We start from the raw sequence: 14,518 nt of genomic DNA on the forward strand, positions 1-14,518 counted from the left end.
GCTGCTTTCCCAGCAATGAAGACCAGCACCATGAAGACCAAGACCAGCACCATGAGGATTAAGACCAGCACCATGAAGACCAAGACCAGCACCATGAAGACCAAGACCAGCACTATGAAGACCAGCACCAGGTGGCTTTATTCTTCACAGATTTCACCCCTGTTGTTTTCTATTTCAGGTCCTCTTGTTGATTTGGGCATCTTCCTGTTAACTTTTTCTCCTGCAGTAAAGTTTCTCACTCTGCTTTATGTGATATCACGTGTCTTTGTCAGGACAAACCTGTCCTATAATTGGTTATCATCAATGGATCTGCCAAAGCATCATCAAACAGACCCGAAACTGTGTTAGAAGGCCATGAAGAAACAGAGGTAAGACACATTTGAAACATTTATAAGATGAGCAGAAAGTCATGACATGAATCTGCTGAATCTATTTCCCTGGTTTGTTGTTTTTCTTCCATGGAAGGTCGGAGCATGAAATAGGAAACCTTTACAAATGTTTCTGCGGTTTTAAAGTGAAGAATTTGATTTTTGTTCCTTATGAATTTTTATTTTTGGAACTTTGACTCTTCTTTGGTTTTGTGTTGTAGGTCACATTAATACTTCTATTATCTCTTCCTCCTCCAGGAAATTATATTCACAGCTCTGTCAAGGCATCATGGAGTCTGACTTCATTAAACTTTTAAGCTTTGTAAACAAACAAATCATCAGTTGACAGAACCAGCAGAACTGATAAACCTGATCTAGATGTTTAATTAAATCAACATTAGAACCTCTTAAAATAAGTTGACACAGCAGAGTAAAGAAAAAGACTGTAACTGGCTGCCTTTGAGTTTTCTCAACTTCTACAATTTGACAGTAATGAGTTCAACATTCAAGATGTCAAGGTTTGCATAGAAAAACGACAAGTTTTTACAGTTGGTTACTCCCATTTTGATTTCTCTATACTGAGTTAACTTTAACCTACATGCATGAAAAACTCTTGTTCCACAACATTTGTCTCAACAATAAATAAGAAAACTTTGTCATTTGTAACATATTGATCTCAAAAACAGCAACACTACGGGAGAGCTGCAGGTTCAATCTACAGCAGTGCTACTCAACACTTCTTCTGCACTTGACCTCAAGTTCTCATCCATATCACACCTCATGTCCTCTCGTCTAATGCACCTGGGAAAGATTCTTTTTACATCCCTGCAAATCTTCTGCAGATGCTGTATGTCCAGACACTTCCACCTTCTCGACTGAAGTTCAATAAAGCTTTGCTGGTTTACACAATTCTTGGTTGTACAACAAGTATTTTCTAAAGATAAACCTACACTTCTTTGTAGGACTTTAGTGCCTCCTAGTGGTGATACCAAAATAACCACCAACAACAACCTGTGACCATGGATCTGACTGGTTGATGGACACAGAGCAACAAACTCACAACAAACTCATTAATCAAGCAACAAGTGAACTGAACCAACTTCCACCAGGACTGTCTATGATTTCTACAAACAAACACTCGCGCCTTCAAAATGATTTGAAAGATGGTACAATCACATAAAAACTACATAAATAGTGGCTCTAACCAGTGATGGGAAAAGTATTCAGACCCTTTACTAAAGTAAAAGTAAAAATACAATGATGTAAAAATACTCAATTCCTGAATTCAAAATGTTACTGAAGTGAAAGTACAGCGGTATCATCAGCCACATGTACTTAAAGTATCAAAAGTAAAAGTACTCATTTAGCAGAAGGACTTCTTTTAAAGTACAATATTATTACAATATATTATATTATTTGTTTTTATCACTATATCACTCCTACAAATACACGTCGAAGCATTTTAATGTTTTAGTTTGTAATGTGGAGCCAATTTTAGATACTTTATACACTACTGGGTAGATTAGTAGTAATGGTACTGCATCATATTGTATGAATGTATCATATGATTTTTCATAATAATTTACTTTATGTAAGTATAAGTGGAAAATACAAGTAGTGGAGTAAATAGTTAAGGGGAGTAAACAACATAAATCCCTCTGAAATGTAGTGTAGTAGAACTTTACAGCGGCATGAAATGGAAAGTAAAAGTACCACAAAATTGTACTTAAGTACAGCACTTGAGTAAATGTACATAGTTACATTCCACCACTGGCTCTAACCAAAGTAAACCAACAAAATACAGTGTATGACTATAGGTTACACTTATTGGATGCTCAAATGCTGATAATGAACGTACTATAAAAATACATCAGGTGAACTTAGGACTGAGTTTAGTGTTAGAAATGGAGTCCATGTTGAAAAAACACAGTCTATGAGAATAAAACCTTGTCATCATTATAATCTCAATACATTTATTTCTTAAAAGAAATACTGACTGTTCCAATGCTTCTCTCCTCAGTATCTATTTAGTTAGTAACCTACTGTATGTCAGTATTTTGAGTATAATAAAAGAGGATCTTTGTCAAGCAGAAGAGCAGAATGTCTTTTTTCAAACTCTTTCGTGAGAATTATATTAAACAGAGAGAAAGTCATCGCCTTCTTTCTTAAAGAGGAAAGAACAGACATCGTGGTTTTTCACACTTGATGCCCAGTATGTTTCTGTTGTGTGTGTGTGTTCATGTGTGAGCGTATGCTGGGAGGGACTTGCAGCAGATGTGAAGAGATAAGTGTCAGTTGTCAGAGGTGAATCATTGTGGAAAGATGAAGCTTCTACTGAGCTGTCTGCTTCTGGCTTCGCTCTGTGATCTCTCATCTTGGAGTAAGTAGAAATACAGACATTCTGCTTCTGTTGTGCAAGAATAAAACGACGACAGGTTTTTGTAATTATTGTCTATGTATGTATGTATGTATGTATATATACATATATATACATGTATGTGTATATGTATATACGTTTCTATGGTTTGATACTCCCTTTTTACACTGAAAAATGTTTTTTGTACAGTCACTTTCAGAGCAGTATTAATATTCACTTTAAAGAGAAATGAAAACCTGTGATGTGATATGATGTTTCAGCACTTTATGGGATGTTCACAACTTTACCCACAATACAGATTGAATCACATATCCTGTTGTTGAAAAGTGCCAAAAACATATTACTCACTACGTTTAGCTTCTGTAGTGATGCAATTTGTACAGTCTTGTGATAAATTACCAAATCATTTATCTCTCTTTACTGTCTCTTTACAGGTGTTTCATCAACAGGCACACTTGATGTGACCCAGACTGCTGATGTCTCTGTCGTGGAGGGGGAGACGGTAAACATCACCTGCTGCTGGACAGGGACGTTTGAAAGAGTGGGAGTTAACTGGCTGAAAAACCAAACAGAAATAAAGAATAAAATTAGAACAAATACATCTCAAGGATGTCAGCAGAAGGAGGCCTGTAACTGTTCAACCTTGACCTTTACAAATATCACAAGAGAGGATGAAGGGAAATACTACTGCAAGGTGATTGAGGAGATACCATTTTTAACTGAGGCTAAAGGAAAAGGTACTGTCATCAAAGTTAAAGACAGAGACGACATAAAGGACAAAACAGAAAAAGGTAGGTGACAAAACATTAGAAACTTGTGTGTTGCAATAAGAGTTTACTAGTATATTGATTTTACAGTGGACGGGGCTTTTATTGAAGTGGGATGAGGTCTGTTCACAAAACAGCAATTTATATGACCTCAGTCAAACCTTATTTTCTTGTTGTACAAATATAAATTGGATTGTATGTAAAAAGCATTCACTCTCTTGATCTCATAATTGACACATTTGTGTTTTTTCTCACAAGGGAGTCCTTCATCTTCTACCGGCAACTCACTTTCCTTGATCATTACCCTGGCTGTAGTGGCTCCAGTGCTGCTCCTCACTCTCATCTGTGTCTGCATACTGCGAAGGAAACAAGGTACAAAGAAAAATGCAGCATTATTATTCAAGTATCAGACACTTATCATTTCCCTACTTACCTCTCATGGGTATCTGGTCATGCAGCTATTTATGCCTCAGCTTGCCTGAGTCTTCTGCCTCCACCCAAATACACTGGAGGTGAAAGTTAGCACATTGAAAAATATTTCTTCAGCAGGAAATGGTTTCATGAATGTTCAAAGTTCATCTGTGTGAGTAACTTGGAAATGTTTTTTGAAAGAGATAACGCTAGTTTAGATTGTAATTAATGCAATTTAATGTAATTCATGTAATTATTTTTAATGTAATTTTCAATGCTGTGAGTGCAAAAAAAAAATCTGTTCACCTTCAATTTATTGAGGTTGCAGCAGAAAACTCAGAGACGGACATCTCAAAACATGTGCTAAACCCCCCAAAATATCTGCATGACTAGATACAGTAACACTGGTAATGTTAGTGAGAAAATATATTTTTTCATGTCTTTCTTTCATTTCTGCAAGGACACAGAGCAGAGGATAGTAATTTAGCTCATTATAGAGCTAGATATAGATATAGAGCTAGATATAGATATACTGTCAAACACCAAAGTAGCTTCTACTATAGTTACCGTTGTGAAATCCACGTTGTGTAAAACGTTCTGTAAAACTGAAACAAAACCTGACATTTAAAAAAAGAAAAGAAAAATAGCCTCCATTTCAAACAAGAACCTGCGTATTGCGGCTGATAAGAAGTCTTTGAAAGTGAAGGTGAGAAGCAGATTGACACAAGAAGCCTTCGAGTTACCCAAAAGTTCAGAGAGAGATTGGATGGTCGCCAGCTTTAACAGCTTCATAGTGTGAAACACTGAAAAGCCAATAGCAAAAACAATAATTAGTAGTAGCAAAAAAGAAGAAGTTGTAAAGACTTAAAAGAAGAGAAAATGTAGACGACACAGTTACAGGATGAAATCATGAGCAACAGTGTGTTTTAAGCAACTTTAAGATTCAGAGATACATTTTAGCAAACCTAACAGTTCTATAAACCTACAAGAACAGTCAGTTGTCTTAAATTTGAACTGAGGAGTAAATAAAACTGATTGATAAATGCTAAATCTTACTGTGCTTTAAAGATGACCAACAGGCTCTCCAAATGAATTCTTAAACCCACATTAACTGATTTTTAAGAAGTTGTAAACCCAACACGAACATGTTAGTTTATATAGTTGATATTGCAAATTTGTTAGCAAATGTTTGCATATTTACACATCCATCAGATCATCCATCAGAGCAACATTTTCTTTCAAGAGTCTTTAGAGTCGTGTTTCTGGCGACCTATTGGATATATGTCCAATATTCACTCTCCTTTTAGGTCTGTTTCAGTCTCTACTTTACAGTCTCTACTACTACTGAGGCAAATATCGGGCTACTTAGCCACTAAATGCACCATGTTTATCCGTTAAGTGTTCTGATTGCTGCTTTTATGTATTTTTTTATACAGCTTAGGCTTCATTTTACAGAAGCGCATTGCGTTCAACAAAAAAAAAAATTTGGAGTCCTTATCTCATAATTATGACTGAATTTCTCATAATTATGACTTAAGTATCTCATAATTATGACTTAAATATCTTATAATTATGACTTACTATCCCATAATTATATGACCTACTATTGCATAATTATGATTTAAGTATCCCATAATTATGACTTACTATCTTATAATTACGCAATGCACTTCTGCATCATTTTTCCCAACAATTCTAATTCTATTCTTATTCTAATTGGTGTGTTTGTGTGTTTCATGTTCAGCGATAGCAGCCAGGGTGATCTACGAGGTTCCGCACTTTGACTCTGAGGTGGCAGACATGGACAAACACAGCACCAGCTCCTCCAAAGGCTCCTCTCAGTGGGTGAGTCCAATATCAGACTGAAGAAAACATATTAATGTGGTGCTACCCAACAAACATGATCCTGATTCCCTTTTGATCAGTGTGGTGAAAGAGAAGTCAAATGTTGTGAAAACTGATCATGCTGTCCAATATACTGTACAATGAGTGACCAGAAAAATACTTTTACGATGTAATACATTGCCTTATATACAATACAATAGCCATGCAAATAATGATATATTATTTAAAAATGATGTTTCAAGACTGTACTTTGTGGTGTTGTTGTGTTAGACTAAATTACAGTATATTCTAACATGTTTTGTCTACATAACTCACACATATGAAAGTGCAAAAGCATATGAAACACCATACAATACACTACAATCCAGTACAACAACATTACAAGCTACAACCTTGATACGCTGTCAGAAACAATGAAATAGTATGTTTCACAAACTGCAGTGATTTAAGCTGCAACTTGGAGTGCTTAGAGATTATTATGAAATATAACTGACATCCTGTTTCTGATTAATAGTGTCTGTTGCTCACGCCTACTCAGTTTTTTACGGTGCACATCAGTAAAGGTCTAATCATAATATTGACCTTTAAGCAGAACAAACCATCAGCACAATGTGTAATTGCATTTTTAAAAAAAATCTCTCTGTCTTTCTCAGTGTCAGGTGCCGGTGTATGAATCCTTCGATTACTTTGAACACACGGACAAGAAACAAAGCGAATAAGGATCTGCAGGGAATCTCATCTCCCAGTATTTTCTATTTTTACTTTTCTGCATGTATATAATGTACATTCACTTCATTTTCTTGTCCTGCATTTATATAAAAGATTTTATACACATGTAAATATTTTATTTCTCATCCATCTTTGTGTGATTGTTTCATTTTCAAGTTCATTCTAAGTATAACAAAGTTTGAATGCATTTATAGACATTGTTATTTGTGTCAGACTTTATTGAGCTGCTTTTGTTTTGACTTAACATTCTTCCAGCTAGTCAGTGGTCCACATGCAAACAAAGATGCAGGTTTCACAATGACTTCAGATCATGATAAAGATGCAGAGTGGAAACTGTGGTTTTACGGGGTCGCTGCATAATAGGCCAATGACAGGAAGTGGAAATAGTGCTTGTGAGAGCCAAGGTAGATTCTCCCTGACCTTTTTGTGTGCATTTTCAGCACACAAAACTGCCACAGACTATCTAAATGGCTCAATCTCTTACTGTAAATTCATTTTGCTGAGACCATATTTTACCAGCATTATCTTACATTATTCATCTCTCTACATGTGCTCTGCATCTCAGGTTATGAATTCATTTTCTAAAATTTCCTGAGACCCCATTTGTGAAACATGCCAGTACTGTTGAGAGCAGAAAAAAGTTAAACCTCAAAGTTAGTGAGGATGCTAACACACACGTTGGAGAGCTGATGTTTTTGTTCCTCACATTAATGGACTGCACCATGCTATGGGCATCTGTTTGCCATGTGTTCATCAAACAAAAAGGGTGTGTAGTTCAGATTAGGGTAAATGTTTTGGTCTAATACATTAGCATACAGTATGTATAATAATGTTACTCAACTAGCATCCCAAAATACAGAAATAGTTAAACTGTAGCTTCTAAGGCTAGTAGATGAGTTAGCATATGTCAGCGTTGTGGGATGTGTTAACTAATTACAGAAATAGTCCCATTTGTGACCACTTTGGCCATGTTTAACTTAGATGTCTGACATCATAACAATAAAAAAAATGACAGAAATACACAAAAAGCATAATATGTCCCCTTTAAAGGAAAATGTGAGAATATGTTCTTCTCATCTGTGTAAGGTAGTGGGGCAGGCCTGTACAATATGTGAAAATGTTTAAATGCAGTTTTCAACACTAACATTTTATCATTTTGGGTATACACTAGACATCTGTGAAATCCTGAAAATACCTTTGTAGATACAACCTGCTGCTGGCTAACAGCTAAAACAAAATTATATTTTAATTTTTCCCCAAAGATTTCCGTAGGGATCGTTATGTGTGAGCAATGTGTGGACCATATCATTCTTCTGCCAATGCTGAGTGTGTCCTTTGTTTGCTTTCAATAATGCTAGCTGTATTGTATGCTAAATTGTTAGCTCATACACTGGACAGAAATGTAGCGCAACAGATGATTTTAGTGTCATGTTTCCACAGCATAATCCATCCAGGGTTTAGGTCATAATATGAAAATAAGGTATTTATTAACTGATAAGATAAGAAATACTGTACCAGCCTAATAGCCGCCTATTGATTACCAAGGAGTTAATACAGAAACACTTGACCCAATGAGTCAGCTAGTTTCAGAAAGACACTCCTTTGCTTATAAGAACAAACTAAACTTGTATACCACAGCACAGTATGGTACCCGCCAGTATACTGTATACTCACGGACATAACTTGCAAAAGGTGTTAACCACCACATGATGTGAATGTGACGGTTCCTTTCTCACACTTTCACACTGTAAGAAGTGTCATCTGTATAGGAATTACAGGACAAAATTCTTTTAGATTTCTTGGCAAGTAGAGTCTTTCTTGACAATACAGCTAGTGTGTAGAGCTCAAGAAACTGAGTTTAAAGCTGTCAGTGCTGTCAACAAGTGTCTCATTGATGAACATACTGCAGGAGTTGTTTTAAAGTTGACTTCAACATCATAAAAGATGACTCAGGTACTCAAACTCATTGTTTTAGGCTGCTGAATGGTGGTACAACATGTTAAGTCATTCTCCACATTACTTATATTATTGTGCACCTATACGATGTGTGTGATCTGAATGATTTATGAACTAATAAGTCATGGAATCCAACTGTTTAAATGCATCCTGCAGTAATATATTGTAGCTGAAAAATGTAGTTCCTTTCATAATGTTTCTCATTGTTTTTCACATAAACTTTTGCAGCCCTATACTTTGACAGGGTGCTGTTTCCAGGAAACAAGGCCAGACCAAGGCAGGCTACCAGCAACAAAAGAAAAATGCAAGCAGACATGGACACAACAAGTTATGTGGTTCAAGTTCACCTCTGCACAGCAGCATAGACGACCACCAACCACAGCTGATGCAGCATCACTGGGTTTAAATGTGTTTCAGTATCATCTAGTGATGATACACAGCGCAGAGTTTATAACTCGCACAAATAAAATCATGGTTTGCTTTATCTCAGTGAAACGAATCTCAGAGTCACCTGCCTGTATGGTTTGGTTAATGAAAAGACCTCACCTTAAATTAATAAATGACTAGCTGCATATGGTCTATGAGGTAATATGTACACTGGGCGTAGTTGGACTGAGGTTGTGTTGACACAGTTGGAGCCAACACCTATATCAAACACTTAAACTGGTATTACCTGGCCTTTAGAGTCTTGTCTTATCACTGGTCCCAAACCCATTTTACAAAAAGGTATAAAAGGAGTCAGCTCTCTCCTCTTCCACTCCTGACACATCTTCGGCTCTGTTGACCGGTGTTGGCCTTCTGTTTTCCTCTTTACCGTATCAACCACCTCTCAAGCAGCAACCATGACCCAGCTAGAGACAGCCATGGCTCTCCTGATGAAGACCTTTGATACCTATGCTGCTGGCGAGGGCAGTAAGGACTCCCTAACCAACAATGAGGTCAAGACTTTGCTGGAGAAGGAGCTGCCTGGAATGCTCAAGGTACTGTACACCACTGGGGAGGGTAATAACTGTGCTGACCAGGTAGCAAACTGTACCGAGACCTAGCACATCATGCTCACACTAATATTCATTCACTGAATTTACTATATGCTGCATAGCACAAGCTACAGAGAGTGTTCAGATACTAAACAGGCAACAATACTGAAAATGTACAATTAAAGAAAATGTATTTTTCATTTTTTTTAGCTGATTCTATGCATCATAATGCCCGTTTACCAGATTTAACAGATGCTGAAAGAGCCATTTTCATTTTGTATTTAACTATTACATTTATGCCCCAGAAATACTTTAGATTACATTGTGCTGCATATAAAAATTTACACAATAAACACATAATAGTTAATACTAATTTTTGAACAATCCCAGGCCCCACCTCTGTGCAGCTCATCATGCAAACCTACAACCAAACAACTTTAAACATGATAAACAGTTTGCAGCTGTGCATTTTTGGATACTTTGTCAAAGTAGATTTTGTGTTTTTGAACTTTTGACCAGTTTGAAGAGTTCCTCTCATCTTTATGTCCTGTTCTAACATCGAGTTTCAATACAATGGCCTTTCTTCACTGAAATAACTATCTTGCACTTGAATAAATACACTCTTGATACTAAAAGTTGTCTAAACATGGCTGGAAAAAAAGTGTTTGGGCAAGGCACTTATTTAAAAAAAAAGAACTTTGTAATAAACTACAACAGTTTGATGGTATTTTGTTGGTCTGTGCAGGCAGCAAAGAACCCAGGTGAGGTGGACAAGCTGCTGAAAGGTCTGGACTTTAACGGAGACTCTACAGTTGACTTCAACGAGTTTGTGGTGCTGGTAGCTGCTCTCACCTGCGCCTGCCACAACCGCATGTGCAAGAAGTGAGCAGTACGGCTGCACCATTGGGTGTGGGCCAGACAGCGCCAACAATGAAATAAAACCCCTGTACTGACTGTTTTCTGTAACAACTGAATAAAATGGTTTATTTACCTATACATGGTTGTCAAGTATTGTGTGACTAACATGAAATAAAAAGCAGTAAGATGTTTTTTAACCATTCATAATGGGCCACATAGAGCAGTATGGTAAGGAAGCTTAAATATAAATGCAAAGAAAAATGCTGATTGTGCTTTATGAAATAGAATAAGTTACTACATCGCATCCACGCATTTGGATTTCTACAGCAATGTGAGAAAACACTCAAAATTCAAGCTTGAACCAAAGCTGGTTTTAGTTCCTTAAAACGTGGTTCCTGAGAATGTTTGGAGAATTTCTCACAGGTTTTTCTCATGAGACACAAAAACATGAGGAAAAAAAGACTCAAAGAATGAAAATGAACAGCAGCACGACAATATTGAGATGAAGGGAAGGAATGTAAATGTAACAACTAATAACTAAGAGCATCAATAACTGAAAAACATTAAAAGATATGAACATATAACTAATTAGACAGTAATTTTGTTTGTGCATGCTACTGTGGTAAAAAATATTGTGCAATGGTCTGATGGAAAAAGTGTGAAATCAATGGTCACATTTTACGTTTGAGGCTTTCAATGAGTTCCTATACATGGTCAGATAGCCTCACTCAAGTTACAACAGTCACAAGACTTCCTGCCTAACTAGGGCAACAGGGTGTGTGTGTGAAATAAAGAGTACTCAATGTACTATGCCTTCTCAGACCTCTCTGTTGGCAGGTAATAATCTTGTAACTAAAGGATTTCATGTTTTAACGTCACCAGGAGGATTTGACGAGATGCCTCTTTTTGTTGAGGAAATACATCCACAGTTGCTCTGATGAAACCATTTCAAGCTTCAAACTAAATGATTTTGGACATTTTGTAGGTACAAGGGTTTCAACCAACAGCTGAATGGAACATTCTCATCGTCGGCACTTGCACAATAATAAGCAAGTGGTCAGAGCGGTGGTTTTGCGTCTCATGCAGCAATGTCAGCAACATACAGAGCATGTCAGCACGTCACAAACAGCGTCTTGTAAACATGTTCGTGGTCACATGCAGGGCTATTTCAAGAACAACAGGATCTTTTCCACCACAACAAATTGATGGGGACATTTTGAATTACACAACAGCCCTATGATGTAAACTGATAGTCCAGACTGAGCCTGAGTGGTGCTGATATTTGACCTGCATTGTGTTTACACCTGATTAGTCTGAGTTGGCATCACAAAAACAACAGTGGGGATTTGGAGACTCACAGACACTGGAAGGGAAACTTTTGGACCAGCTATTTTGTTAATCCTGTGATCAGAGGCATCAAGCTGCCTCTTAATCCACCTCTGTGTTACTTTCTGTCTTTAGGTCAGGTCAGCACTCTATCTGCCCACCAGGGTGCACTGGCCGAGTGACACACTTTCTCCAGCCGGGACAGTTGTGTAATCACAGCATGCCTATGCTGCCCTCTGGTGGCAGATACTCTCTCCATTTAACAAACTGGGATTAAACAGTATTTTCAATAAATGCATAGGTTTGACATTATATTATCATCAATCAATCACTGCTGCCATCCTGAACAACATGTCTGCATTCATGACCTCCCTCTCCTGTGTGACTGCAGTTGATTTGACTGCAGGCTGAGTCGGAGGCCTCACAGCGCTGTTTGTGAAATGTGGCTGGCCTGTAATCGGCTTGCAAGGTCATTAAGCCCAGACTCTCCTCTCTCAACTTCCTCTCTCACTCTCTCTCTCTGTGCGGGGCATTATAAAGGCTTATAGGGATTAGGTGTCCAGAACGGAGGAGGATGTGGCTCTGGAGTCAGGAGATACAGGTGGGGAGGGAAAGTGTGGTGGGGTGAGGATTTTGTTGTATTTGCTGGTGTATGTTTTTGATGCTCACTTGTGCATAAGCACAAACACATTGCATTTTTAATTTCATTTATTTTTAATTGCATTTCTGTCTTCATAAGAAAGTTCTATTGTCTGAAGCAGGCCATGGAATATGGTCAAAAGCTCTGAGAATAGCTATGTAAGTGGGCCTTGTGTTATACAAATAATAACCACAGATATGTGTTTCCAATTTTAAGAATGAATCACCATTCCCAAGCATTCATAAATCCTTTATAAGTCATAACTTTTAATAGATTATTTAACAATGATTCATTTTTGGTTGCCAGGCTCTCCCATGTAAACATTTGCAAACCTAATGGTTTATTAGAAAGTAAGAGCCTTTACCCTTACCATCATTTACCCAGATGGTGGATGTTTAACAACCTGGCAACCCAAATGTTGTTCCTATAAATGGCTTGTAAATACAGAGGTAAAGAAAGGCCAAAATAATTTGAATTTTATTAGAGGCTGAATAGTAAATAGTGAAATGTAACCACTACTAATTACCATCTATCCTCCATCAAAAGCCATCTATTTGAATTAATGTGGTTTGAATGGTCCCCTCCATTCAAATTTCAGAGGGTAATCTCAAGTTTTGAACATTTAGAAACTGGACATTACCTTATAGGACAGAGGTCTGATTCACTCCATTCAGGCTCGATTGCTTGTCTTGGTAGCCCAGATGTTCAAGATTGCAATTTTCATGCATATTTTAATGTTTGAATATAACCCAGCCAATATGAGCTTCTTAATTTTTTTTACTTGATTTGAATTTTAAGATCCGAAAATGACAAACTTGGATTTAAACATCTTGATAAGTTTTTGTTAAAATAGTGGAATAGTGGAATCTAAACTGGTGAACCACAACAGAAGTCAGTTTCAAAGCACATAAATTCAGGTTTTTCAAAGTAATATGTTCAGTGCTATTAATTCAGTGGTATTCAAATTTCAACATCAAGACTTTGCAGTGGTGAAATTTCACAAAGAAGTATTGAGTAGCTTACAAGATTCAGATATTTCTGGCCTTTCTTTGCCTCCATACACTATCTATAAAGCATTTTAATGATCTATTAACCATTAATAAAGCCATTTTAAACCTTTTACAAAGAATACCCCATGTTTATTGTTATTATCACTCAATTCTCTTCCAATGTTTTCCTGTATTGGTACGCAGTATGGGCAAAATGAGAACTATTATTTCAATACAGTAAATGAGTAGTTCTCCATTTCAACAAGACAAAGAATTTTGATCCATAAAAGGAAGTCACCATAGAATCATCAATAAATTGAAGAGAGAGCAGGGTGTATTGATTATAATAATAATAAAAAAAACATGATGAAATTATTAATGTCTAATTTTGGTGCAAAAGTCTTCCCATAGACTTCAATCTCAAAATGGGTGTCAATGTATACTTGCGGTTAGAGGTTTACACCACTCACAAACACACACACTACTCAGCTCAGTCCACGTGAAGAGGTATGGCAGTTATGAATACCTCATTCTGTTTTAAAGCCACACATCTCTGGTCATATGAGTTGCCAGGGTGTCCAGCTCATCTCGTGGCCTGACTCTCAGCAGGAGAAACAGGATAAACACACTGCTGCTCTTTGTCTTAAACTTTAACTCTACCGTCCCCGGTAGGCGTCATGAGGCGTCCCTGAGTTCTACTGAGGGACCGCAATTCGTCTGGGACTTGTTAAAGGCTACTTGACACATGACTCATGGGTTGTTTAAATATTGATTATGTCAACTTTCCACTCGTGATGCTATGTCATGGACATGGAGGTAAACAAAAAAGATAGAAAACATCTAGAACATGGCTTCTAGAGTTTGATCATCAACAGGGAAATAGGAAAAAGTGGGGAGATTAAAGCTGCACTGTGACAACATTAAAGCTGCTCTACTCAATATTTTCATATCACCACATGGGTCAGATGACTCCGTGTAATGTGAAAGGTTTCACTCTTAGTGACAAACCCACTGTGAATTATCAGCAAACAGGCAGCTGTTATCAGCAAAAAAGCCTGATAACCCCAGTGTACACTACCTGCCCAGCATCAAACTAGAGATAGACAAAGTTCGCAACTAGCTTGTGAACATAGTGGAGCATTTAGCAGCTAAAGAGTCAGATATTTTTCCCAGGAGTTGGTGGAGACCAAAACAGAGCTAAAAGGAGAGTAAATATTGGACTTACATTTATCAGGTGGACAGAAACACAACTCTAAATGAATGCTAATGTTGCTT

At 37.2% G+C, this 14,518-nt stretch overlaps 2 protein-coding genes across 4 annotated transcripts in view; both read left to right on the forward strand.

Annotated features, from left to right (window-relative positions):
* The window catches only part of LOC122973901, a 35,779-nt gene extending 29,209 nt beyond the window's left edge, over nucleotides 1-6,570 (forward strand). For 2 of the 3 annotated variants that reach the window (XM_044341704.1, XM_044341703.1), the window contains exons 3-5: nucleotides 3,771-3,884; nucleotides 5,668-5,768; nucleotides 6,422-6,570. In XM_044341704.1, the coding sequence (XP_044197639.1) occupies nucleotides 3,771-3,884; nucleotides 5,668-5,768; nucleotides 6,422-6,487 (281 nt within the window). In that variant the 3' untranslated portion in view covers nucleotides 6,488-6,570. Of the gene's footprint in view, nucleotides 1-2,635; nucleotides 2,749-3,179; nucleotides 3,537-3,770; nucleotides 3,885-5,667; nucleotides 5,769-6,421 lie in introns of those variants that run through there. The other variant, XM_044341705.1, reaches the window with a different exon arrangement.
* Nucleotides 6,571-9,183: 2,613 nt separating this feature from the next.
* On the forward strand, nucleotides 9,184-10,426 carry LOC122973857 (protein S100-P-like). The gene is made up of 2 exons (XM_044341631.1): nucleotides 9,184-9,433; nucleotides 10,176-10,426. Exons 1-2 carry the CDS (start codon nucleotides 9,296-9,298, stop codon nucleotides 10,314-10,316), a joined length of 279 nt encoding a protein of 92 aa, XP_044197566.1. The 5' UTR covers nucleotides 9,184-9,295; the 3' UTR covers nucleotides 10,317-10,426.
* Nucleotides 10,427-14,518: the final 4,092 nt, after the last annotated feature.

The sequence above is a fragment of the Thunnus albacares genome, chromosome 22 (assembly GCF_914725855.1).
Source record: "Thunnus albacares chromosome 22, fThuAlb1.1, whole genome shotgun sequence".
Lineage (NCBI taxonomy): Eukaryota > Metazoa > Chordata > Actinopteri > Scombriformes > Scombridae > Thunnus > Thunnus albacares.

What these genes read in the sequence shown, in the direction of transcription:
- LOC122973857 (XM_044341631.1), top strand. Translation starts at nt 9,296, where the DNA reads ATGACCCAGCTAGAGACAGCCATGGCTCTCCTGATGAAGACCTTTGAT. An exon ending in AGCTGCCTGGAATGCTCAAG is followed by an intron (nt 9,434 to 10,175) that starts GTACTGTACACC and finishes TGGTCTGTGCAG; the next exon opens with GCAGCAAAGAACCCAGGTGA.